Source organism: Cydia strobilella, chromosome 24 (assembly GCF_947568885.1).
Source record: "Cydia strobilella chromosome 24, ilCydStro3.1, whole genome shotgun sequence".
NCBI lineage: Eukaryota > Metazoa > Arthropoda > Insecta > Lepidoptera > Tortricidae > Cydia > Cydia strobilella.
In genome coordinates this window covers 7,995,976-8,021,169 of record NC_086064.1, presented here as the reverse complement: position 1 = coordinate 8,021,169, position 25,194 = coordinate 7,995,976, and the positions used below count along the sequence as shown (strand labels likewise).

The window sequence follows — 25,194 nt, the reverse complement described above, 5'->3', positions numbered from 1 at the left end:
ATGCAAGGTAACTCGCCTGCAAGGGGCAGTAACTCGCCTGTGGGGAACAGTAACTCGCACGCAAGGGTCAGTAACACGCACGAAAGCTGGCGCGGCGTCGCCCGCTTGCCGTCCCGCGAGTCTGTCACTACGGACTTGTCGCTGTTTAGCGTCTCCAGCGCGGCCAGCGACGCGAGGGCACTAAGACTACTGGCATGCAAGGTAACTTGCCTGTAAGGGACAGTAACTCGCCTGTGGGGAACAGTAACTCGCACGCAAGTGTCCGTAACACGCACGAAAGCTGGCGCGGCGTCACCCGCTCGCCGTCCCGCGAGTCTGTCACTACGGACTTATCGCTGTTTAGCGTCTCCAGCGCGGCCAGCGACGCGAGGGCACTAAGACTACTGGCATGCAAGGTAACTCGCCTGCAAGGGGCAGTAACTCGCCTGTGGGGAACAGTAACTCGCACGCAAGGGTCAGTAACACGCACGAAAGCTGGCGCGGCGTCGCCCGCTTGCCGTCCCGCGAGTCTGTCACTACGGACTTGTCGCTGTTTAGCGTCTCCAGCGCGGCCAGCGACGCGAGGGCACTAAGACTACTGGCATGCAAGGTAACTTGCCTGTAAGGGACAGTAACTCGCCTGTGGGGAACAGTAACTCGCACGCAAGGGTCAGTAACACGCACGAAAGCTAACACGCGCGCACTATGGAATGTGTCACGTGTAGATACGTACGCACCTTTGATGTGCGGACGAAAAACCGACACCTTGGCCATCCCATCGCCATCCTGCCGCGCCATGAACACACAACTACCCTCTCTACACGCTGGCCTATCTTAATGGGCCAGTGTGATGGCCCATCGTGTAGAGGAGCCATAAGATACATGTAGTCAATAGCGATATAAATCATCAGTTAGGATTTATATTGCTATTGACTCTTAACTCCAACATGGACCTTCAAAGATCTCCTCAACGACCGGTCCTGTGCTGCCACTGTCCACATCCAACGGCTGAAGGAGGCTAATTTTGTTCGCTGTCACCATTCAAGAACTTTTCAACTCCAGCGGCCATCGGTTTTACAAGCAAATATCTGCCTATATTTTTTTAATCGTATGGCATTATGTTAATATACAGATACAGAGAAGTCATAAATCTAACTCCAGATTTTTTTTTTTTTAATCCACTTGATAGCTTCGTCGTTCAGTTTTCTCAGGTCTTCCGGGGGGCCTCCAGTATAACTTTGAGCTATGCTTTGTCAGCAATCTTGTATCCTCATTTTTCAATATTGTTTTAGTGTTCCCTACCCAAAGGGTAAAAACGGGACCCTATTACTAAGACTCCGCTGTCCGTCAGTCTGTCTGTCCGTCTGTTACAGGCTGTATCTCATGAACCGTGATAGCTAGACAGTTGAAATTTTCACAGATGATGTATTTCTGTTGCCGCTATAACAACAAATACTAATAACAGAATAAAATAAATATTTAAGTGGGGCTCTCATACAACAAACGTGATTTTGCCGTTTTTTGCGTAATGGTACGGAACCCTTCGTACGCGAGTCCGTCTCGCGCTCGGCCGGTTTTATTTAATGCGGACTACATGCATGTCATAGGGTCGGTTGCACCAAACCGTCTGTCGCCGTTTTACTGTTCGCTAAATTTTATCGTATGGAAAGTTTCATAGTTCTCTGCTGCTTGACGTTAATCAGTCTGTTAATTGTGGTTGGTGCAACTGGCCCTTAATATTTTGTTTTTGCAGGCCGGTCAGGGTCCGGATCCGAACTTGCGAGTGGCCAGTCCACATCCCGAAAGCAAGTTACAAAAGTAAGTTATTATTCTCTTGTTCAACTAGAATTTTTAAGGGCATTTATGGGCGTATTATACTCTCTGTTGTTACCTACATAAGTTTTTGACACTTTCGTAAAATGCATATTATAGAATACTTGGCCATTACTTTTGTGATGGAGATAAGAGGCTTAATTAGGCTATCGATCTCAGGGTTCGAAAGGACTTTAGTACTTCTGTTATTTGTATAGTTTTTATTTGTTTTTTTTCTTGTGTAATTTAACATCTATATTTATGTAATTATTATTTGTAATTTTGGGTTAATTTTATTGTTTGTAAAAAATTGACATGTAAAAGTGCCCCTGTGGCCTATTTGCTGAAGAAATGTTTGATGGATAATTAATTATCAATAATAGTTATCTTGATAATTATCGCGATTTTTATGCCTGATAAATATCGATTTGATAATAACCTTAAATTTACGAAATATAATTAGATTATTACGTGATGATTATCTTATATTTCAATAGTTAATAAAAAACGTAATCAATATTAGGTCAGTTTTTATTTGTACATAGCAAAAAAACGCCCCAATTACTTTTTACTATCAAAGAATTCAAATAAAATAAATATAGCACCATCCATACCTGGGATAATTAAAAGACTATAATTATCTGTATAATTATCAAAGACTATAATTATCTGTATAATTTCGAACCCTGATCGATCTCGATAGCTTTGGGCAATAAATAACTACTGTAAATATTAAAAAATAATAAACTGTAATAGATGTTATATATTAAAGAAAAAAGTGACGAAGCCCTCCAGTGGTGAAGGCCGGATTCGAACCGGCGTCTTTAGCTATCGCGGGCTAACGCCATGAACCCCTAGGCCACCTCGCCACGGCGGTACTCGTCACAAATGTCACAATGTCTCTACTGGCGCACGGAGAAACGCGGGTCGAGATTTTGTTTGAATGTGCGTGCGGCAACCATAGATACAAGTCGCGCGCGGTGCGTTTGTATGAAGATAACATACTTTGCCCCGTTTATAGTAAGTTATAGGGTATTTGACAACATTAAAAATATATAACGAATTGCTGTCATCCTGAAAAATAATAAACTAATAAAGTATATTTCACTATATTTGAATGTAAATTATGTTTAGTTTTTGGAATATAAACGAAAGAAAATTTAATATTTTTTGAAATTTCATCAGGGACGTGAACGCTCTGTGATTGGTCAACGCTCGGATGACGTCACACGCGGGTCTTGATTGCCTTGAGTGTTTTAACTGTTTTATTTGTATTTAGTTAATTTTAGTTATTGTTCCACAGTTTTCTGATATATTCCGATTTATCCGTATATCTAGTAGCACAATATTCATAAGAATCTCAAAATGGAGCCGAAATATGTGAAAGCTGATAGCGGCAACCTACGCATTAATGGTTGCACTTTTCTTTAAAGATAATCCGGATTACTATGCTGCGGAACTTAGAAATGTAAAAACAGCTGTGTGAGTATACGTAGAAATTGTTTATTTACGAACATTTCGATTTCGATGATACGAATAGTATCTCCATACTGCACTTTAGTTTGAAAGAAAAAGTATGCTACTAACTACCTACTAATGCTGAAAGAGGTATGTTATGAGGTTATGTAGTAATACATTAAATACCTAGATCTTGTTTCGTTAAATACAACAAAATCCGCTGCTTTAACTACCATATTTATTTACAGTTAAATATTACTTACATCGAAGTGATCTTCACACATAAAAACATTTGTATGCGCTAAAATGCTCTTTGGGTCTCTTCGCGTTAGTTTTAACAACATTTTTCTTTTTTTGGGATTCGTTGAAACGGAAACAAACAATTTATCTGGATTTTTTATAGTCGTACTTGAACATTGCGGCACTATACACCATTTATATACCATTTTACAGTGAAATAATCAATTCAATGCACATCAACCATAAGATTTACTAAGGTCATTGACTGAGTTTAATCGCGTGTGACGTCACACGTGTCACGTGATTAGCCCCTTTGCAAAAACAGCGTTTAAGGCGCGTTCAAAATAAATAAACTTTAACATTGTTTTTTTATATTTAATACAGGAAATTTCACGGAAATATCAATGTAGTGTAATTATTAAGTCATAAACAATCAATTAAAACCATTTTCAAAAATTAGTCAAATAGCCTATTGTATTGTTTTGTTCAGACGGCCGTCGTCAGGGCTGCCCCTGCAGACGGCGGACGCGTGCAAGTCGCTGCTGGCGGGCTGCGCGGCCCTGTGCGCCGCGCTGGGGCTCCGGCGCTCGCTCAGCGCCGACGACGTCACCGCCGACAAGCCGCGCCCGCCACGCAGGTATCTTACTTACGGAATTATTCGTAAGATGTCGCTGTACCGTGCGCGAACAAATCCTACATCGCGCTGTTAAGATTTTTCCGGGAAACATGACCTCTGGTCGGTACTAATAATTGGTAAACTTTTTAAAACAGTACTAATGCTGCCCTAGTACATTGTTGCCGAGGAATGGAAAGAAAGGCATTTTCTGACTCAGACCTGGACCGTCAATACCGTCATTATTGCTTAAGGGGCCCACTGACTATCAGTCCGCCGGACGATATCTGCCTGTCAATTAGAACAAAAGTTTGACAGTTCCGAACAACTGACAGGCCGATATCATCCGGCGGACTGATAGTCACTAGTCAGTAGGCTCTTTTAAAAGCTGTTTTGATGTTTCGAAAACAAGGAAATAGCGATTTTGTCGGTGCAATATTGCGTTTATGTATATAGTTGCCTTACATTTTTTTTTATAAAATGAAAGGAATCGACTAGTATGTTTTTCCTTTTTGGATGTTTAAAAGAAACTTAAATTTTGAAACTTTTAGGTCAGGTTTTTTTTTATTTCCATATATTTATTAAGTTTCCAATTTATTGTGAATAATTGCTCATTTTCTATCTATTTAACTAGATCTAGTTATAAAATTCAACATGTGTCGACATCCGTATTGGTTTCAGCGCCACATCAGAAGTGGGGCTGTGCGCGGCGCTGGAAGCCCTCACGCTGAGCTCTGCCTCCCGATCATGCAGCACGTGGGTCGCAGGTTCGACTCCCATTTCACTCTAGCTACTCTACTCATCGAGACAAATCTAACAACCCCAAACACAATTAGTTTGTTAGTTATAGCTTATACCTTATGTTAGTAACAACAACAACAGTAACCTAATAAAATTATTACCAAATAAGTTTTTGGCAAAAATTTCAGTTTTGGTACAAGCTTTTATCGCTGACTGTACTTTTTTTCCACAGGCAACTAATACTCATCGAGACAATTCTAACAACCCCAAACACAATTAGTTTGCGTTGTTTTATCACAGAGTTCCTATGGCCACCTCCTGTCTCCATCATCAGATCAGCTCGATGGTACCATAATATTGCATTGTCAGCCGACTTACATATGTATGCAAATTTTCAGCTTCAACGGGAAGTGGGTCAAATTTAACTTGCAAAATTTGATTTGATAAAGAAAACAGTGCTCAGTCCATACAAAGATAGATATAACTCCATAATTATATAATTATCCATATTTTAATACATTTTAACGTATTTTTATAAATCCTCATTTTTAGTTTTAAAGTGTGTCGATAGATGGCAGTGAATTTACAGTGGTTACAAAATTTACTATGACAGTATCGCTCTATCTTATTATATCCTCTTTGGTCCATACATCATCAGTTTTGTTACCAAAACGACTATTATTTTTGTAGTCTACATCTAGCGTATAGATATAAACTAATAGATGTCGCCGCAATTCAGCTAATATTATAACCGGATTAACCGGAACTCTATTATCAACTCCTTCTGCGTATAATATTAGTTGTAAATTGTTGAGCAATACACTTTTCATTAGTCGCGACACATTTGAGTGCGCAGGTGCTTAAGCCGTGCAGAGCCTTAGCCAAGCAGAGCGAAGGATACCCTCCCTCCTAACAACGGTGATTCATGCAAACATACACAAACACACACACACACACACACACACACACACACACACACACACACAGGCACTCACATAACCGCGAGCATTCCTAATGTCTAGTTATTATTTTTATTAAAATGTCATGTTGTTTCCTTATGTTATAAGTTTCCATTTTGTAATTTAACTTGTTATTATTATCTTTCATTGTTCCTATTTTAATGACCATAGCATCAATTGTACTTAATTACGAGCACAGATGTTATCATTGTAATTGATATAGTTAATAATTATGCTACCCTCCGGCCGTCCTAGTCTGGGACCGGTCTGAAAACCAGCGCCAGGCATCTCGGCCCGGCACACGCTGAGACTGGAAACCCTTTGCCCAATTGTTTGTACTTACTTATAAATTAATAATTGTTTTTCTTATTCTTGTTTTATGTAATTTTATTTTATTTTTCTTTTGTACTTTTATTTCATTTTCTTTTGTACTTGATAATGTGGCAATAAACAATTCTTATTCTTATTCTTAATTATTTCTCTATGGTTGCGATATATTTTTAGTTATTCTATCCGATAATAGAGGGCGGGACGTGTCCTGTTTTTTATATCGACTAGAAGCACATTAATAGGACTAATAATGTTTTTGTAAATTATAGGCGCACTAGTTCATGACAGTATAGGTGTTTATTCTGTGAAATCTAGGAGAATACTAAACAAAATCAGAATATAAAAAGGAACATAAAACTACAAAAAACAATACAATTCAAAAATATAGAAAAAGTATAAAAAGTAAACATGTAAAAAGGTGCGTCGTCCACATTTCCCCCCTTTTTTGTTAAAGGGGGAGCTTCACCAGCTTCCGCAGGGGCCGCCGCAAAATGCCTCCATTGGTGTGCACGTCCGCAACTCGTATGATGCCATCAGGGCCTGGGAAAACAGCTGTGACGCGTCCACGGAGCCAGGAACCTCGGGAAGTATTGCCGTCCGCTATGAGCACCAAGTCACCAATTGCAATTTGAGGAACTTCACCTCGACCACGTCTGGGTATTAGTGTCGGAAGATATTCTTTCAACCAGCGGCGCCAAAAATGTTCTGACAATCTGACGGCCTTACGCCAGCTGGAACGTGACAGGAGGTCCGTTTCTGACGATGTGGCTGGAATTGGGCGTCCCGAAGAAGTACCCAGCAGGAAATGCATAGGCGTCAGTGATTCTTCACTCTGAGGGTCCACGGAAACATGAGTAAGCGGCCGGGAATTCACCAAGGCCTCCGCCTCAGCCAAAAGTGTACGTAGAACCTCGTCAGTTGGAGCTCGCTCAGTGAGAGTCACCTTGAGTGCAGTTTTCACGCTCTTCACAAGCCTCTCCCAGCAGCCACCCATAAACGGTGCCGCCGGGGGGATGAAACGCCAGTTAATTCTCTGCGCAGCAGCGAACTGGGACGTAGCGTCGTCGTATAAGCGTCGAAGCTCACGGCTGGCACCCACGAATGCAGTCCCATTATCTGACCACAGCTCTGATGGGGTACCTCTTCGAGCGATGAACCGGCGGAGGCTCATAATCGCAGAGTCGGTTGACAGACTGTCGACAATTTCCAAATGGACTGCACGTACTACGAGGCAGGTGTAAAGGGCGACGTATCTCTTTTCGCGTCTTCGGCCAATGGAAACTTGTACTGGACCGAAGTAATCCAGCCCTGTGAATGTAAATGGCCGTTTGTGGTGTCCAAGGCGTGCTTCTGGTAAGTCTCCCGTCACGGGTTGAAACTGCTTGGCCCGGCGTATTCGGCAAAACAAACAGTTGTAGGTGATATTGCGGACGGTACTTCTCAGTGACAAAAGGTGATAATCTTGTCGCAGCTCATTCACAACGGTCTCTGTGTTGGCGTGGGTAGCCCTGCGATGGTGGTGCTCGACAAGCAGGCGCACAGCTGGATCTTTGCCATCAAGCACAATGGGGTTTTTCATCTCGTCCCGTATTTGCGACGCTGCCCTTATACGGCCAGATAAACGCATAAGTCCGTCGTCTCCGATAGTCACCGATAGCTTTGATAAACGGCTGGTGCGTGGCAGAAGCTGGGCGGGATGGCTATCTAGACTGGCCATCTCGTCAGGAAATGTGTTCAACTGGGACTGGCGCAGAATGTGAAGTTCAGCTAGACGTAGATCTGCGGCGGTCAGGCCCGCGGCAGTTTCGCGCACAGAGCGCGGGGCGGCGAACTGTTGCCATTGGTTGAACGGCTGAAACACAAAACTACACAAGCCCCCCTCCAAGCGAACTAAATTGTCTACACATAGACCCTTTCTAGTTAGGCAATGGGTTCTAAGTAATGACAAATACTTATGAGCTAATGCTGTTGCGCGTACCAGCCTCACCCAAGAACTGAACCGCTTAGGATCGGCTGAGACTGGATCGTGCTTTTCAACATCACTAATGAGATGAACCAAATCGGGACGCGCTGCACGTTTGCTCTCTTCTTCCATGCCTGGATATTCTGGTGAACTGGGCTCGCTGGGCCACTCCGAAGAGAGCAAAAATTCAGGACCCGAAATCCAACGCGATTTTGATGATAACGTCACTCGCTTGATGCGGGTAGCATCATCCGCAACGTTGATTTGACTTGGCACCCATCGCCATTCTTTTACGTCGGTTATTTCCATAATCTCGTCTACTCTGTGAGAAACGAATGGCTTAAATAAGCGCGCCTCGCTTCGAAGCCACCCTAAAACCGTCATAGAATCGCACCAGAATATGCGATTGACAGGCTTGAATCTGTGTGCTTCGCAAATCGTAGAAGCGAGACGGGCTGCGATCAACGCTCCTTGGAGCTCTAAGCGATTTATGGAAATTTGTTTTAAAGGAGCTACTCGAACTTTGCTACATATAAGCGCCAGCTTCACTTCACCATTTTCTAAGACGAACCGCCAATATGCAACCGCAGCGAACGCCGACTCGCTCGCGTCACAAAACAAATGAAGCTCGCACTTATCGATTGGATATTCGCCAAGGCAGTAGCAGCGTGGGATCTGTAGACCAGAAATTGCATATAAATCCTCAAACCAGAGTCTCCATGCTGCACTGTCACTTTGCGACAACTCCTCGTCCCAATCGATACCCTTACGCCACGCATTTTGGAACATGATGCGACCCGTAATCACTACTGGCGCCAGGATACCGAGTGGGTCGAAAACCCGCATGACATGAGCCAACACTTCACGCTTAGTGAGTTTATTTGGCAACAAACGTTCTCCCTTTATTCCGATGTTAAAACCAATCTTATCTGAAACGGGTTGCCAAATAAGTCCCAGTGTTCGCACAGGAGCAGTGAGTCGACCAAGATCAACGTCTACGTCATTGCTAGCTACAGGGACTTCAGCCAAGCTCTCTTTGGGTAGTAGACGCAGCGCAGAGGGATTGTTTGAAGTCCAAGCACGCATCTCGAAGCCAGCATGTTTATGGATGTTGGTGATCTCGGCAGCAAGTTTTGCGGCCTCGTCAACAGAATTTAGGCTCACTATACAGTCATCCATATAGTGATCAACCATGATGGCTCGAACCGCGTCTGGAAAACGCTCCTGCCATTCCACTGCGTTTTTGTTCTTTATATAAATGGCAGTGAAAGGGCTGGAAGCGGCACCGAAAATCATAGATGACATACGGTATGTCATGATAGGGTCTTTGGGCGAGTCGCGCCACAAAAACCTCTGAGCGTCGCGATCCTCTGCTCGGATCTTGACTTGGGGAAACATCTCGCGAACATCACCAGTCAGGGCAATTTTTCCCTCTCTAAACCGCAATAAGATTCCGAGCAGGGGCTGCAACAAATCAGGGCCGGTTAATAGAAGTGAATTTAGCGATACACCGTGACTTTTAGCAGCAGCATCGTGTACGACTCTTAATTTGTTAGGTTTGTTTGGATTGGTTACTCCGAAATGCGGCAAGACCCAAACTGGCGACTTGGCGCTAGGCTCTTCCGTGCACAGTTCAGCATAACCTTTCCGTAACATGTCGTGTATGTTTGCACGGTAACGATCTGCATACTGAAAATCACGGGCCATCTTATTCTCGAGACTAAAAAACCTAGATAAGGCAAGCTTGCGACTATCAGGCACAGATAAATTGTCTGACTTCCAAAGTAAACCGACTTCAAAATGCCCGTTAGGCAGGCGACACGCCGTACGGTCAAGAATTTGGACAGCGCGATCATCATCATCGCTGCGCGCTTCGCGTTTCGAAATGCCGATTGAGTCTAAACTATATTGCTCGCGAATCAACTGTTCTAAAACTGCGCGATCGCCGACATCCGCGACCGCGGGCTCGCTCACTATAGCGTGGTTGACGGTCTCGGCGGATGCGGCTTTACTGCAACCAAAGGCGAACAGGACCCAACCTAACGCGGTATTAATCGCGACCGGTTCTGCTCTACTACCCTCGCGTATAGCCCTAGGAATTGTGAGGTGCCAATTATCGAGACCGACTATAATCGACGGCTGTATGTTGCCGTAACAAAACTCATCTGCGATGTCTGAAAGGTGGGAAAATTTAAGTACGCTCGACCTATCGGGAGTTTGAGTAGCGAGACCTAAACCTTTCATCGCCCGCGCTTTGCTGATATAGTGCGTATCTTTGCCACGGCGACCTTTGATATGGAAATCAACATAATGCACAGACGTATCTTTTCCCAACCCGCCGACACAGTCAAGCCTCATGCGCCTCTGGGGTCCACAGGCACCTATTTGCGCGGCGATATCCTGCTCAATGAACGAACCCGTTGCCCCGTCGTCTAACATCGCGTAGGTATTGACGGAACCTAACGGACCGGACACGGTTACCGCCACGATCTTCAATAACGGACGAGGAGGCAACGGAGGCGACGTCTGAGCCGAATATCCCGCGGCAACCGATGTCGATGTGTGGGTCAGAATCTCCTTTGATTCAACATCGTATGAAGCAGAGTCGCTCATGAGAGTAGGTGCTGCGGCGTGGGCAGTCGGGGCTCGCGGTGCAGTGCCAGAAGTTCCCGCTACCGGCTCATCGTCATCCACCTCAACGTGCGCTGCTGCGGAACGCTCGTAATTCGGGTTGTGCAGTAATACGTGGTGACGGAACGTACATCCGTCAACGTCACAAACTTTCTTCGCCTTACAAAAATTAAACCTATGCCAACCTACTTTGAGGCATCGATGACAGACTCTTTTCTTTTTAATCAAATTCCATCTGTCATTGATTGACATTGACTTAAATTTGTCACATTGAATTAAATCATGCGGTTTTTCACATACGACGCATGATTTAATTTTAGGTGCAGTCACCGATGAATTCAATTTAGCGTTATTTCGCGATGTTGAAGTTGAATTCACAGAATGATTTTCAGCGGCAACGTGCACATTATCCCTGGCCCGCCTACTATCTACCGCTTGTGACGCAGTAGTCGGCTCAGGGATTATGCCGAAACGAGACTGCAGGTCGACTTCGTTAGCGAGGAAATCAGCTAGATTTTCTAGCTTTGACAGACCGGCAGCCTCATAACGAATGGCATAGTCTAGCCATTTAGCTCGCAACAGTGGAGATATTTTAGTAATTAAGGCCTGAAATAGTTCAGGCGAAGCCAGATATTCCGTATGACCCAATAAACGTATTATTTCGACACAGTTGCGAACTCGACTGGCAAACACAGCTAAATCCTTACCTTCAGCGCTCACGCGCGGCAATGCGCGCACCGCAGCTACTTCGTGTGCCACCACGATCTCGGGGCGGCCGAAGCGTGCGTCGAGCGCGTTTAGCACGACGCCGGAGTCGCGCGCAGACACTAGCAGCGCGGCGACTGCCTCGCGCGCCGCGCCCGTCAGCGCAGTGTTCAGCCTTGACAAGTTATTCGCAGCTGTATAGGAACCTTGCGTGTTTTCGAAGGCTTTTTTCAAGCCAAGCCAATCTAGATGCGACTTGCCATCGAAACGGGGTAAAGGAACACGATTAATTGCGTGGCCAATGCCTTTATTTACACTTTCTACTAAAACACCCAGACTTTTAATCAACTGTGGAACTTCTCCACTCTCGGGACGCTCTAGAGGGGCCGCAGTCATCGCAGCACCATAGTCGCGGCGTCCGAAGGGAGCCACCGTTATCGCGGCACCACAGTCGCGGCGCACAGTCGCTGTCCGCGCGGGGGATGCGACAAGCGCACGAGGGGCTTCAGTTTCCAGATCCCTGAAAATATTATTATTAATTAATGTATTTTCATGATTAAAGGCAGCTTCAGACTTACAGAACCATTGGTCTATGTTAACATGGCTGCTTCTAGAGCTATGACGACTCGCGTCTGCCTCGATGGCGGCGATTTCCGCTTTTAGCTCTAGGTCGGCGGTCACTCGTTCCAGATCGGCCAGCCGGCGAGCATCTAGCTCGGCAGCTTGACGTTCAGCAGCTTGACGTTCAGCGGCTTCACGCTCGAGCTCACGGCGGTGGCGTATTTGTTGTGCCTCTAGCTCGACGAGGCGACGCGCGTGCTGCGCCTCAGCCGCTAACCTTCTGGCCACCACCGTGGACGAAGAACGAGACGAAGTACTTACGGGACGGGATTGTGAAGGCGCCGGTGGTGCGGTTGTCGAGTCGACAAGAGGGGTTGAGGGCACGGTCGACGGCCCAGCCTCACTCTCCGCAACGGTCTTACCTTCGTTACCATCCTTACCAATAGCTTTCACCGAACGTGTGACAACCATTTTCAGATACCAATATAATACAGCTTCTCTACCACTTGACTCACTATACTATCACTTTTAAATCCACGATGGACCACAATGTAAATTATAGGCGCACTAGTTCATGACAGTATAGGTGTTTATTCTGTGAAATCTAGGAGAATACTAAACAAAATCAGAATATAAAAAGGAACATAAAACTACAAAAAACAATACAATTCAAAAATATAGAAAAAGTATAAAAAGTAAACATGTAAAAAGGTGCGTCGTCCACAGTTTTCTTGACTTAATTTTACCTTTTAAGAGTGTATTTTGTGATTTAAAAAAGTATGGGGAAATACGAATTAGATGATAAAATAACGCAACCTCATTGAGTTTAGATTTGTTAGAAACTTTGTATTGAAAGAAATGTTAATCAGTGAGATCTTATACATACTGTACCTTTAACAGTTTCATAGAGTAACTTATACTAGAGCGGTACTGTCATAGTAAATTTTGTAACCCCAGTAAATTCACTGCCATCTGTCGACACACTTTAAAACTAAAAATGAAGATTTATAAAAATACGATAGAATGTATTTAAATATAGATAAATGTTTTTTTTTATTTGCATTAATTATTTTTATGATTTTGACCCATGTTCTTTCACTGATATGCGTTAAAATTGTTAAATAACAAACGAAACCGTCAACGCCATCTATACGACTGTAGGCCAAAACTAGTAGCGCCCTCTGAACGAGAATCAACTTTTCTTGATTTTCGAGGCACTTTTTTCCTTGGACTGTATCCATCTATTACGGAGTTATATCTATCTTTGACAGTTTTTTGACAAGTTTTCAGAAATAATAAAATATGACATTGATGCATCAAGGCGGTTTGTTTACAGAGGATCTACCGGGAAACGCGAATCCGAAGTTTCGCTATCTGCCTCTTTATCGCTCGAATATGCAAGAGTGACAGAGATGTTAGATAACGAAATTTCGACTTTCTTGTATCGCGATAGACCCTCAGATTGTGGTAGTGGCGCCCCCTACGCAGAGTTTCGCGTAATATTCCCTATTCTAAAATAATATGCGTTTTAGTGGGCGGTTCGCAGCTGCCGTCGCCGCAGCGCGCAAGTGTCCAACCCGCACAGCGGCTACTCACCGATAACAAAAAGGTATGAAATGTCTGCGAGCCTAAATTTTTTTTATATTAAAGGGCAAAATGGAAAAATGTACGCTTCCGGCAGGACTTGAACCCGCAACCTCTGCAATCCGTGCATTGCTCTTAAGGTGGTTCGACTAGGTTACCCAAAGCTTAAACCCCGCTAGATGGCGTCACTTTCGCAAATTTTCAGGTTTTATTTTTTTGTGGAATAGTGTTGGTATCTGTATACTTAAAAGTATGTTTAGCGCACTCTTTACATAAATATTGAACTATTATAATAAACATTGAATACTTCATTAGTGCAAAAAACACTTTTAAAGTCGACAGAGTGTTTCTGTCATGCTATTTCCTACTATTACTCACACATGCAAACAGTGTTTCCGTGATGCTTGTAGTAGACAATTTCATGCAGTGTAAGTATGCTGCAATGGCGTTGCGGTATGTTCGTGGAAATACGTGCAAGAGGATTCGGGTTCGAGACTGGTACGTCAGGGGTACTTTTTTTGTCCTTTTTGTGTTATCTTATGTTTCTTATACCTTTTATTCTTCGAATTCTTGTCCGATTCCGATATAACCGAAATATATTTCAGTGATATCGGAAACGGCTCTAACGATTTCGATGAAATTTGCTGTAAGGGGTTCGATCTAGCTAGGTCTTATCTCTGGGAAAACGAGCATTTTTGAGTTTTTACTTATGTTTTCTTTTTCTCCCAGATATTCAGTATTATTAATAAATTAGTTTATAACGTTTTATAAAAATATGTGACGTTTTGAACTAAAAGGTACCACATTGTCGGTTGTCGATTAGGTTGATTTCATTTTGAAGCTTTATGGAAATATGACAACAATAAGTAGGTACCCGTTTGGTTGAAAACGCCACATATATTGAAAACCTGACTTTCACAAATCTCACCTTTTTGGGTTCTTCCAACTCAGAAAGGATGGAGAATACTGACGATTCTTAGTAGCACTAGCCCAAGGAAGTCCAGGTTTGTAAGTGTTAGGTATCAGTTTTTTTTTAAAGGGCTAAATATAGTTCTACAAGTAAAGCAATCCCTTACTGCCCAGCCTCTATAGTATTTTTCAAACTGGAAGGGTACGATGATAGATTTCATCTCCATACAATTTATAACCTAATAATGCCAAATGTTGCAAAATTATATTGAATTGAGATCTATCATCGTACCCTTGCAGTTTGAAATAGTTATTTACGATACAAGTGCGGAAAAGAGAAAATTCGAAACGAGTGGCGACAGATTAAAACACGACCGCAGAGAGTGTTTTAAATCGACACGAGTTGCGAATTACCTATTCGCACGTGTATCGTACAACGTTTTACAGTACATATGGCCCTTTAAACTTTCGACATATGCATGAAAAGTGCTCTTTACGCACTAGGGCGAGAAAGTTGCACCATATGTACTGTAAAATACTTTTTAGTACATATGGTGCTACATATACGTTACCGCCCTAGTGCGGTAATTAGTACAATACGTGCATATGTCGAAAATGTAAAGGGCCATAATTATGTACTGTAAAACGTTGTACAATACACGTGCGAAAAGGTAATTCGCAACTCGTGTCGATTAAAACACTTCCTTCGGTCGTGTTTCAATTTATCGCAACTCGTTGCCAATTTCCTACTTTTCGCACTTGTATCGTAATGTACTAATAATAAAGTAGTAATTGTAAAATAAAATTAAAACTTTTTTTATATTTTTTTTTGGATTCAAGTAGGTACAGTGAGTAACAACATTGCATGGCCTAATTATAACTATTATAGAAAACGGGATATTTATCATGTTTATTTATATTATTTATTTCTCGATATTTTGGCCGGTCTTGCAAGACCAGTCGTTGTGGAGATCCCTGGGGAGGCCTATGTCCAGCAGTGGATGTCTTGTTGGTGTAGATGGATTCACACAACAAATGAAATAACATTTTTTCATATTTGTTATCCGTAGTTGTCCCTTTACCTGAAAGAAAAATAATATCATGATAGCACAAAATCTCTAATGTTATAGGAAGAAAGATGATGCAACAATATGGATTCTAATAAAGTTATCATTTACTTACCTAGTAATAATTGTGTTTTTCATTCATAGACAAAATTCCATAATTTTCATCCCCAGGAAATGTTTTATTTTACTTTATTGCAGTGAGGATGTCCTGATTTTTTCTGGAGGAAGGAAAACATTTTATTTCCAAGAATGCCTCTTCATTTTGCACAATACCTAAAAAAACCTAGAGTTAGTGACACATTGACTATTCGGCAACCAAAACAGTAATAATTACATTATATAGGTATAGGTTCACTGCTTATATCTACCATTACGGAAGAAGTGAGAATTATTTTCTAAAAAGATCGGCACGAGAAAATTACAATGTACAATGAAGGAATGAAACTGTACCTACCTTACGAAACTTCACCATCATGAATTCCGCTTCAATTGAGTCTGAATTTTTCTGGATTTTTGCGGACCAGAACACCGATGATTTTTGTAACTTGATTTAGACGTTGCTATCATTTTCAATTTATACAAACAAATTGACACAATAAACATGACCCTATGTGTCAGTGTCAACACTGTCAAATAAAAATGCACTAAACACGGCACTGCAACTGCAAATCCTGCCAGGTCGGCCAGGCAACGTCGCCAACGTCATAGAGTGGCAACGCCGCACGCAACGTATTTGTACACGACATTTGTGACACACACATACGTAAAATTGATGAAAAAATTACGTTGATTTATGTATGATTTCTGTATGAAACAAAGTTTTTCTATTAATTTAGCGCAAACGAATATTCGAAAGTAGATAAATGAGCAAATATTTGTGTAGTAATAGTGTGTAGTGCCTTAATTAAAGCAGATTGAATTTTGTATGAAAATCGAACCACCTTAACCAATTGAGACTCCGGTGCCGTTCTCCTCTCCTTCCTTCTATCGCTGCCTGCTATCAAAGAGAACTAAGTAGACATAGAGTGCTCACTCCATACATCAGTTATGTTACCAAAACGACTATTATTTTCGTAGTCGACAATAAACTTAGCACTGCTACTCGACAATAGATGTCGCGACGAACGGAAAGTCATGCTCAACGATTTTCAGCTAATATTATAACCAGAGTAACCGGAACTCTATTTTCAACTCCTACGGTTACTCTGGTTATAATATTAGCTGAAAATCGTTGAGCATTATACTTTTTGTTTGCCGCTACATCTATTGTCGAGTAGTAGTACTGATAATTCCGCTACTTGACGCTAGATGTCGACTACGAAATAAGGCGCGTTTTTGTAAGCATGTAAGTAAACTGATGTATGGAGTAACTCTTTCTTTACTTATATTTCTCTATGATACATACAGACTTTTAGATACGTGACGGGGGATTGTTTTATAAGATCAAAGATAGATATAACTCCGTAATAGATGGATACAGTCTAAGGAAAAAACGTGCCTCGAAAATCACGAAAACATGATTCTCGATCAGATGACGCCGCTACCTTTGGCCTACTCTCGTATAGAGGGCGTTGACGGTTTCGTTTGTTATTTAACAATATTAACGCATATCAGTGAAAGGACATGGATTAAAATCATAAAAATAATTAATGCAAATAAAAAAAATCATTTATCCATATTTAAATACATTTTATCGCATTTTTACAAATATTAATTTTTCGTTTTGAAGTGTGTCGATAGATGGCAGTGAATTTACTGTGGTTACAAAATTTACTATGACAGTACCGCTCTATAATATTATATCGTCTTTGATAAGATGTATAGCATAGATTAAATAATATGTGTATTTGTTAGATCCGTCAGAGCTACATAAAGCGGCGGCTGCTCACCACCTACAAGGCTTTGGAAAGAATGTCACAATCGGAGTTTAATCTGGATAAACTGGAGGTATTTAAAATAAATAAATTTTTTAAATAAATATAGGACATTCTTACACAGATTGACTAAGTCCCACAGTAAGCTCAAGAAGGCTTGTGTTGTGGGTACTCAGACAACGATATATATAATATACAAATACATAAATACATAGAAAACACCCAAGACTCAGGAACAAATATCTGTGCTCATCACACAAATAAATGCCCTTACCGGGGTTCGAACCCAGGACCATCGGCTTCACAGGCAGGGTCACTACCCACTAGGCCAGACCGGTCGTCAAATTCAAAAGTCAAAAAAAAATTTCACACTACTTCATTAATTATGGGCGACGATGACTGCTTCCCATCAGGCGGCTCGTCTGCTCGTTTGCTGAATATCACATAAAAAAAATAAAATAAAAATGTTTGTGTAAATAGTTGTAATTATGGATCATGTATCTGAAATAAATGAATTTATTATTATTATTAATCCATTTATTTTACAGTCTGGCAAAAAAGAGTAGAAATTAAAAATTGGCAACACTGTAGTGTCGTCCCTTTCAAATCAATCTAAGAAAAACGGGACGAGACTACAGTGTTGCCACTATTTAATTTCTATTCTTTTTTGCCAGACTGTAGTTTGTAAGAAAAATGTTTGAGTTTCTTTTGTTTTTAAATCGAACGAAAAAAACAACTAAAACGAAAAAATTGTGTAATAACTCGTTTTTCGCTATATTTGCTACTTAAGGGTCTCCTGCAAGCTCGGTTCTCCATATAAACGTAGTTCCGCTCTCATTTTAAAACGACTAGCTAGATTGCTCTGAAACTTTCTACTTACAATAGGATAAGGTATATCTATGTCTGTAATTAGTTTATGTAGCTACAGATATCATAGTTAAAAAAATACAGCTTAAGTTTTTCATACGAAACTTGTTTTTGCTCTATTTCGTTTGTTTTATAAACTGGAGCTATATAAACTAATTACAGATCTAGATATACCTCATGTCATTGTATGTGCAAAGTTTCATTACAATCCAACACGTAGTTTTAAAATGAGAGCGGAACTACGTTTGTATGGGAAGGTTAAATTCGGCCGAGCTTGCCGGGGACTTAAAATTGAAGTGGTAATGTTATCGTATATACAGGCTGCGGCGGTCGCGTCGACGCTCACGTCGGGGGGCGGCGCGGGGCCCACCGTGCTAGCCGTGCCCACCGTGCCCGCCGTGCACGCCGTGCACGCCGTGCAAGCCGTGCAAGCCGTGCACGCCGCGCCCACCGCGCATACACGCTTCGTGCACCCAGGTGGGAATCACGAATCTCTATTTCCGATACAGGTACATGGTAGACATTTTAGATGGGGCACTATGGAGGAGCTATGAGATCCCGTGCTGCTGTGTCAAAATGATCTTAGGTGACCTTCCCTATTTAATAAAAAAATATTGACATTCACGGATTTAAAAAAAAAACTAAAAAAACCGGACAAGTGCGAGTCGGACTCGCTCGGTTCCGTACTTTTTAGTATTTGTTATAGCGGCAACAGAAATACATCATCTGTGAAAATTTCAACTGTCTAGCTATCACGGACATCACGGTTGATGAGATACAGCCTGGTGACAGACAGACGGACAGACAGACAGACGACCAGTGGAGTCTTAGTAATATGGGCCCGTTTTTACCCTTTGGGTACGGAACCCTAAAAAACATTAAGCAACATTTTTTTTAAATCTAATCGATTTCTTTTCTGTCCAAAATCGAAATCTCTGTAGGTTAGGGCATTAGATAAGTCACAAATACCTCGTTTCACGCAAAATAGGCACATTTGGATGTCGATTTGCGGAAAATGCCCAGCATAACTAACTAAGTCAAAAATAAAAAAAATATCTACAATCTTATACCGTTATAGCTTGTGAATGTAAAATTCCAAAATTCAAGTTGATAAATAGAAAAAAATCTGTAATGTACAGTCAAGGGCATAAATATATATACATTCCCAAAGTTTCAAAAATATGTGTACGCTCTTACACCTTAGACAATAAAGTGTTCAAATATTTTTGAGCCATTTGTCTGGATCGATAGTTTTGCCTTCGACTGTACTACATTTTTACTTGCAGAGGCATGTGCCCTCGCGCTGACGGCGGCCGACCTGGAGCGCGAGCGCGGCCGCCCCCTGAGCAAGTACGAGAGGAACATGATGATCTTCAATTGGCTTCACACCCTCGACGACCAGGCTCCTTTCTAGGCTTCCTATTATCTAACTGAAACCTATATTGGTCAAAGAGCATAAAAATAAGGAATCACGATATAAAATGACCCATTTTCATTGTAAAATGCGTTAGAGTAAAAATAAGGAGGAATAGGGGCGACGCCCCCTATCCTCCTTCAGCAAGTACTAAAGGAATATGATGCTCTTCAACTAGCTGCATACCCTAGACCAATAGGCACCTTTCTAGGCTTCCTAGTAACAGAGATTTATTTGGAAAGGCAAAAAAATAAGGAATTTCGCTATAAAACAACCCGTTTTTATTGCAAAAAAAGTAAAAAAAGGAGGAATAGGGGCGACGCCCCCTAACCTCCTTCAGCAACTACGAAAGGAATATGATGACCTTCAACTAGCTGTATACCCTCAACGACCAGACACCTATAGGTATCCTAGAAACCTTCTAGGCTACTCAAGAAAAGAAGAGTCAAAGAGTGCTTTGTTGAAATGATCCCAAAAATGACCCATTGCAATTTGCGTTAGACTACAGTCACCAAACTGTAAAACATAATCATTGTTAACATTTTGTGGGAGACTTGCGAAAAAAATGTCTCACGATATAAATTTACAGTACCTAAAGGGAAGAATCTCGCTATTATCATATAATTATTACGTTAAGCATACTGTAGTAATAAATAAGTAAGCATAGGGGCAAAGCCCCCTAGTTTTCTTTCCTTGATAAAAAAAATATACATAAGTATACGTACAAAAAGGGGCGACGCCCCTTAGTCTCCTTGACCAAGCACGAACACAATTATGATGAATTGATGACATTTTATTGCAAGAAAATGTAACGACTAACATAGTACATTATAAATATATTTAAAGAAAGGGAGCGATGCCCCATAGCCTCCTTTAAAAAGTACAAGCACAAATAGAACAAAGGGCATTGCCCTTTAACCTCCTTGAGCAAGACCTACATATAGTTTGAATGTTCTCAAATGATTTTTACGCCAAAGAACCTAATCTGATAAACAAAAGCCATTGTTCCTTTTCTGTGAGCGCGTGGCCATGGTTGGTGAGACACAATGGCCACGCGCTCACCGACGATGGCCACGCGCTCAGTAAAAAGGAACAATGGCTTTTGTTTAACAGACCGGGTCTTTGGCGTAAAAATCATTTAAGAAGATTTAAACTTTAACTTATTTTATATTATCTTACTAATATTATAAATATGTGAAAGTGTTGTGTGTTCGTTAAAGAATGTTTTAATTTACAGTACATATGGCGCTACTTTACCGCACTAGTGCGATAATTAGCACATTACTTGAATATGTCGAAAATTTAAAGGGCCATTTATGTACTGTAAAACGTACGATACATGTGCGAATAGATAATTCGCAACTTGTGTCTATTTAAAATTTAACACTCCCTTCGGTCGTATCTTAATTTATCGCCAGTCGTTGCGAATTTCCTATTTTTCGCACTTGTATCGTAATGTATTTCGTCCCTGAATACCTCCACTAAGGGGGTGGGGAGCTGGGGAGCAACGCGGGTTGTAATTTAGTACAAGAGTATAGTGGAAGGCGGTTGCTACAAATGTAAAAGTTTCCGAAAATTTCTCGGAAATTTCAGGAAACCTTCACGTGAAATAAATAAATTTTCGATTTTGGCAATGTAAAGTTTTGTTCCCCATATTTTATATAAAGATAGGTTTATTATACAAGTAGGCATATTACAATGCGCTTATGAACGTCAAATAAAGCTACGCCGGCTCTAACCCCACACCTCTGCCCTGAGAAGATTTAAATCCCCCCTCAATTGGAGGAGGGTATCCCAATATGGGACCGGCAACAAACTCGGCGGGACGACTTTTTACAACATTACATCTTTTTCCGAAATGATTCTATGTGAAAATTTCGCATTTTTGGAAGATTCGTGACGGCACATCAGTAGTTGCAAGCAGAGGCTAGTTTCAAATAAATTAACACGTTCACTGCGGGATGGGGTCGAAAGATGGGGGTGCAAGGCATGTCACTAATAAAGTTGGCCGATCGCGCCTGGATACGTTTTCCTGACAAATCCTAGAATATGGATTATTACTGCAATGTTCTGCCGCCAGAGTGCAGCACTAGCACAAACCATAGAAAAAATTATAAATATACTATGCCGTAAATAGTTTTATGACAAGTTTCCACAGATTATTTGTTCCGAATAAATGAAATTGACGCATCAAGGCGGTTTGCTTATTGTTTATGCTAGTGGCGCCCCCTACGCGTTTTGCGTAATATTCCCTATTGTGTCAAATTCTTGCTTTTTTATTTTATTGCCTGGATGCTTAAGTCAAATATGGAACAAAACTAGAGGCAGGAAAAACCTATTATGACGCCATCTATGCTACTTTGATAGTTGCCAACCACATTGCCGCAGTGAAGGTGTTATTAAACCATTGTGGTCCACTGGTCACTTCCATAGCATTTATCTGTATTGAAAAATCCTATTGATCTCATGAATTTAAGATTATATAATTATGTTGATGTGATTCGTATAAGTGTGTGTCTTATGAGGTGTTTAAAACTTTGTGCTTCAGAAGAATGCTCCATACACTACATTTTCTACGTTAACCAAAGAATTATTAAGTGTTAAACGTTGCTCAAAGTTTTTAAACATTTCATAAACTGAATTGTTGTTTGGTAAGGTTTGATTAATTTTCAATGTATGTATGTATATAAATGTCATATCAATATCACAAGACACTGGCCAGCAACGCATTGTCTGCTCAGTAAAGTTTATCACAGACGAGCGCCAGCGAGGTCGTAATATTCACGAGTCAGGCAATCCTTAATTAATTTTTAACAAGCAGAAACGTCTGCGATCGATGCTATTAAGCTTAGAATAAATTTAAAAGTGGAAAAATTACTGCCTTGGGTGAGACTTGAACTCACGGCCTCTGGATCGATACTCCAGCGCTCTGCCAACTGAGCCACCAAGACCTCATCCATAGTCAGCAAATCTTCCCACTATATGGGTCTAGGGGACCCTAGCGACATCACTCCACTTTCCACTTTTAAATTCAGGCAATCCTTGTTCTCAAGCAGTGTTGTGCTGTAATGTAATGCAAAAAAATTAAGATAAATTATAAATGATTTGTAATTAATATAACACGGAAAAATTAACACTTGAGTTCTAATTTAAGAGATATCACGTACCTATGTGTAAACAGCAGATGTTGAATCCACCTTTTTTTAAATTGGTTAAAATAAATAAAGCTTGCGTGTTACGTCGATGTAATATTTAGATAGACACGGAATAACATATGTTTATGTAATAAATCACTAATTTAAAGCAAAATGCTATTTTATTTACTGATTGATTCTGTACAAGCCTCGGTAGAGAGTATCATTACATTCCATTTGGAGTTGAAACTCTAGGTCCATGGGGTCCCAGCGCACATAAGTTGTTTGCAGAAATCGCGAAGCGTCTGGTTGACGTAACTGGTGACCGAAGAGCTGGCGGCTTTCTCGCACAACGTATCAGCATTGCGATACAGCGGGGAAATGCCGCCAGCATCCTTGGTACAATGCCTCAAGGGCCTATTTTAGATTTAAGCTAGTTATTAATTTCTTTACGTAGTACCACTGTACTGATTGATTGATTGAGGAATTGAATTGGTTGGTTATTACAAGTAATTTTAATTTTATTAACCGTGGGAAGCGAAGGGGTCCATTACAGCAAACAGAATGCTAACTCCATACATCCAAAGAGGATATTATATCTATCTTTGATACATCGGTTATGTTACCAAAAAGACTATTCGTAGTCGACATCTAGCGTCAAGTAGTGGAACTATCAGTACTGCTACTCGACACTAGATGTCGAATGTGTCGCGACTGACGAAAAGTGTATTGCTCAACAAAGGAGTTGAAAATAGAGTTTCGGGCTGAAACTAGTTGAGCATTAGACTTTCTGTTTGCCGCGACATCTATTGTCGAGTAGCAGTACTGATAGTTCCGCTACTTGACGCTAGATGTAGACTTCGAAAATAATAGTCTTTTTTGTAACAAAACCGATGTATGGAGCGAACACTATATGTCTTCTTAATGCTCTTTGATTACAGGTTGGGCAAAATAAAGCATTTTGCCAGGATTTTTCCCTCTAGTCGCATTTCTCAACCGATTCTCGTTCTCGTGAGAATTATAGGGTAAAGGCACCAGTAGCCCTTTTGAAACCATACCATATTTTTTCGTTCGCTGATACCAAAGATTTACTCTATGCTGATACCAATAAACAGGTGCTGCCCCCTACAGTTGACCCTCGCCCCCTTGCGCATTGATGTGTCTGTGTGTTAAGCTTGACACATAGACATAGTATAGTAGTTATAGACATGAAACCGAGCGACCAGGGGTAAGAGAAAGACATATTCATGTGTTGACAGGTTAATGTATGGCAGCATAATCCTTTTTCTCTTTCACTTATAAATTTCGGTATTTCGCCATCGCTTCCTACCTATACTGCCATAACCCGACCATGAAAAAAAACACGGTCGGTGATCGGTGATAAGGGCAAAACATGGCACTATTTTCTCTTTCCTCTTATAGGAATCCCAATAAGACTATCTTTCTCTATCAAAGAGTGTCAGGCCCTTGGCTTGACATTAGTCTGCATCTTCTAGCGTTGTCACGGAACCAAGAATTGAGGATGACACATATTAAAATCTAAATCCGTGGGATGACATACCGTTCACGCGCTCCCTATAGGACTTCAAACCAAGCATAGAATGAAAATATTCAGAAATCTACCTTGTTAATTAGTTTTTCTACTCGTCGCTAGATGGCTCTGCCTGTTTCTACAATCTACAATGCAAATGATTTTAGAGAATGAATTTCCAAAGACCTATACAGGGTGGCTAAAAAATATGTGCATTCCCATTGCCAGGGAGGTTTTGGGATTATACTGAGCAACTTTTACTATGAGACCAATCACGAAAAACTCTCTTTGGCTGTTTCATACATTTTGGCTGGTCCATTTTCTATGGGAGGGTAAAATTTTTTTTCGCGTTTTTGTGCTTGGTCCCATAGTAAAAGTTGCTCTGTATTTACGACTACAAAATGGTTGGATAAATGATTTTTTTATTATGATTTTGACCCATGTTCTTTCACTGATATGTGTTAAAATTGTTAAATAACAAACGAAACCGTCAACGGTATCTAGCCGAGAATAGGTTGGTATTGGTGGTACCGCCATTTGTGCGAGAACGAAATTTTCTTGATTTCCGAGGCACGTTTTTTCCTTAGACTGTATTCATCTTATACGGAGTTACATAGTTCTTCTATTTGTAGTGCCGACGAATTTTAATTGTAATTTTTTTAGACACTTGTCAACCCTCATTTTCAATTATTTACTTTACAACATTTATAGCTGGGTTTGGGAATAAGTAAGAGGTTGTGGATGTATGTGATTTAAAAGTGCTTGTTGCTAGGCCTATTTGAGTAAAGAATATTTTGACTGACTTTATCAAGGAAGTAAGAA

General features: G+C 41.1%; 2 protein-coding genes and 1 non-coding gene across 3 annotated transcripts in view; 2 read left to right on the top strand and 1 right to left on the bottom strand.

Annotated features, from left to right (window-relative positions):
* LOC134752512 (uncharacterized) lies at positions 1-20,700 on the top strand. Its single transcript, XM_063688206.1, has 9 exons — positions 1-201; positions 344-589; positions 1,733-1,797; positions 3,980-4,126; positions 4,784-4,869; positions 13,525-13,601; positions 17,407-17,499; positions 18,614-18,770; positions 19,580-20,700. The coding sequence occupies exons 1-9, from the start codon at positions 1-3 to the stop codon at positions 19,705-19,707; spliced, it is 1,200 nt and encodes a 399-aa protein (XP_063544276.1). The 3' UTR covers positions 19,708-20,700.
* Positions 1-25,194, top strand: part of LOC134751991 (uncharacterized) — a 254,773-nt gene that overhangs the window by 2,954 nt on the left and 226,625 nt on the right. The window lies entirely within an intron of this gene.
* Trnar-gcg (transfer RNA arginine (anticodon GCG)) lies at positions 2,587-2,660 on the bottom strand. Its single transcript has one exon. It is a non-coding gene; the product is annotated as a tRNA-Arg (tRNA).

Coding starts and splice junctions, on each gene's coding strand:
- LOC134752512 (XM_063688206.1), top strand. CDS start 1: ATGCAAGGTAACTCGCCTGCAAGGGGCAGTAACTCGCCTGTGGGGAAC. Junction 13,602..17,406: donor TACTCACCGATAACAAAAAG/GTATGAAATGTC, acceptor TGTATTTGTTAG/ATCCGTCAGAGCTACATAAA. Junction 17,500..18,613: donor TTAATCTGGATAAACTGGAG/GTATTTAAAATA, acceptor TCGTATATACAG/GCTGCGGCGGTCGCGTCGAC.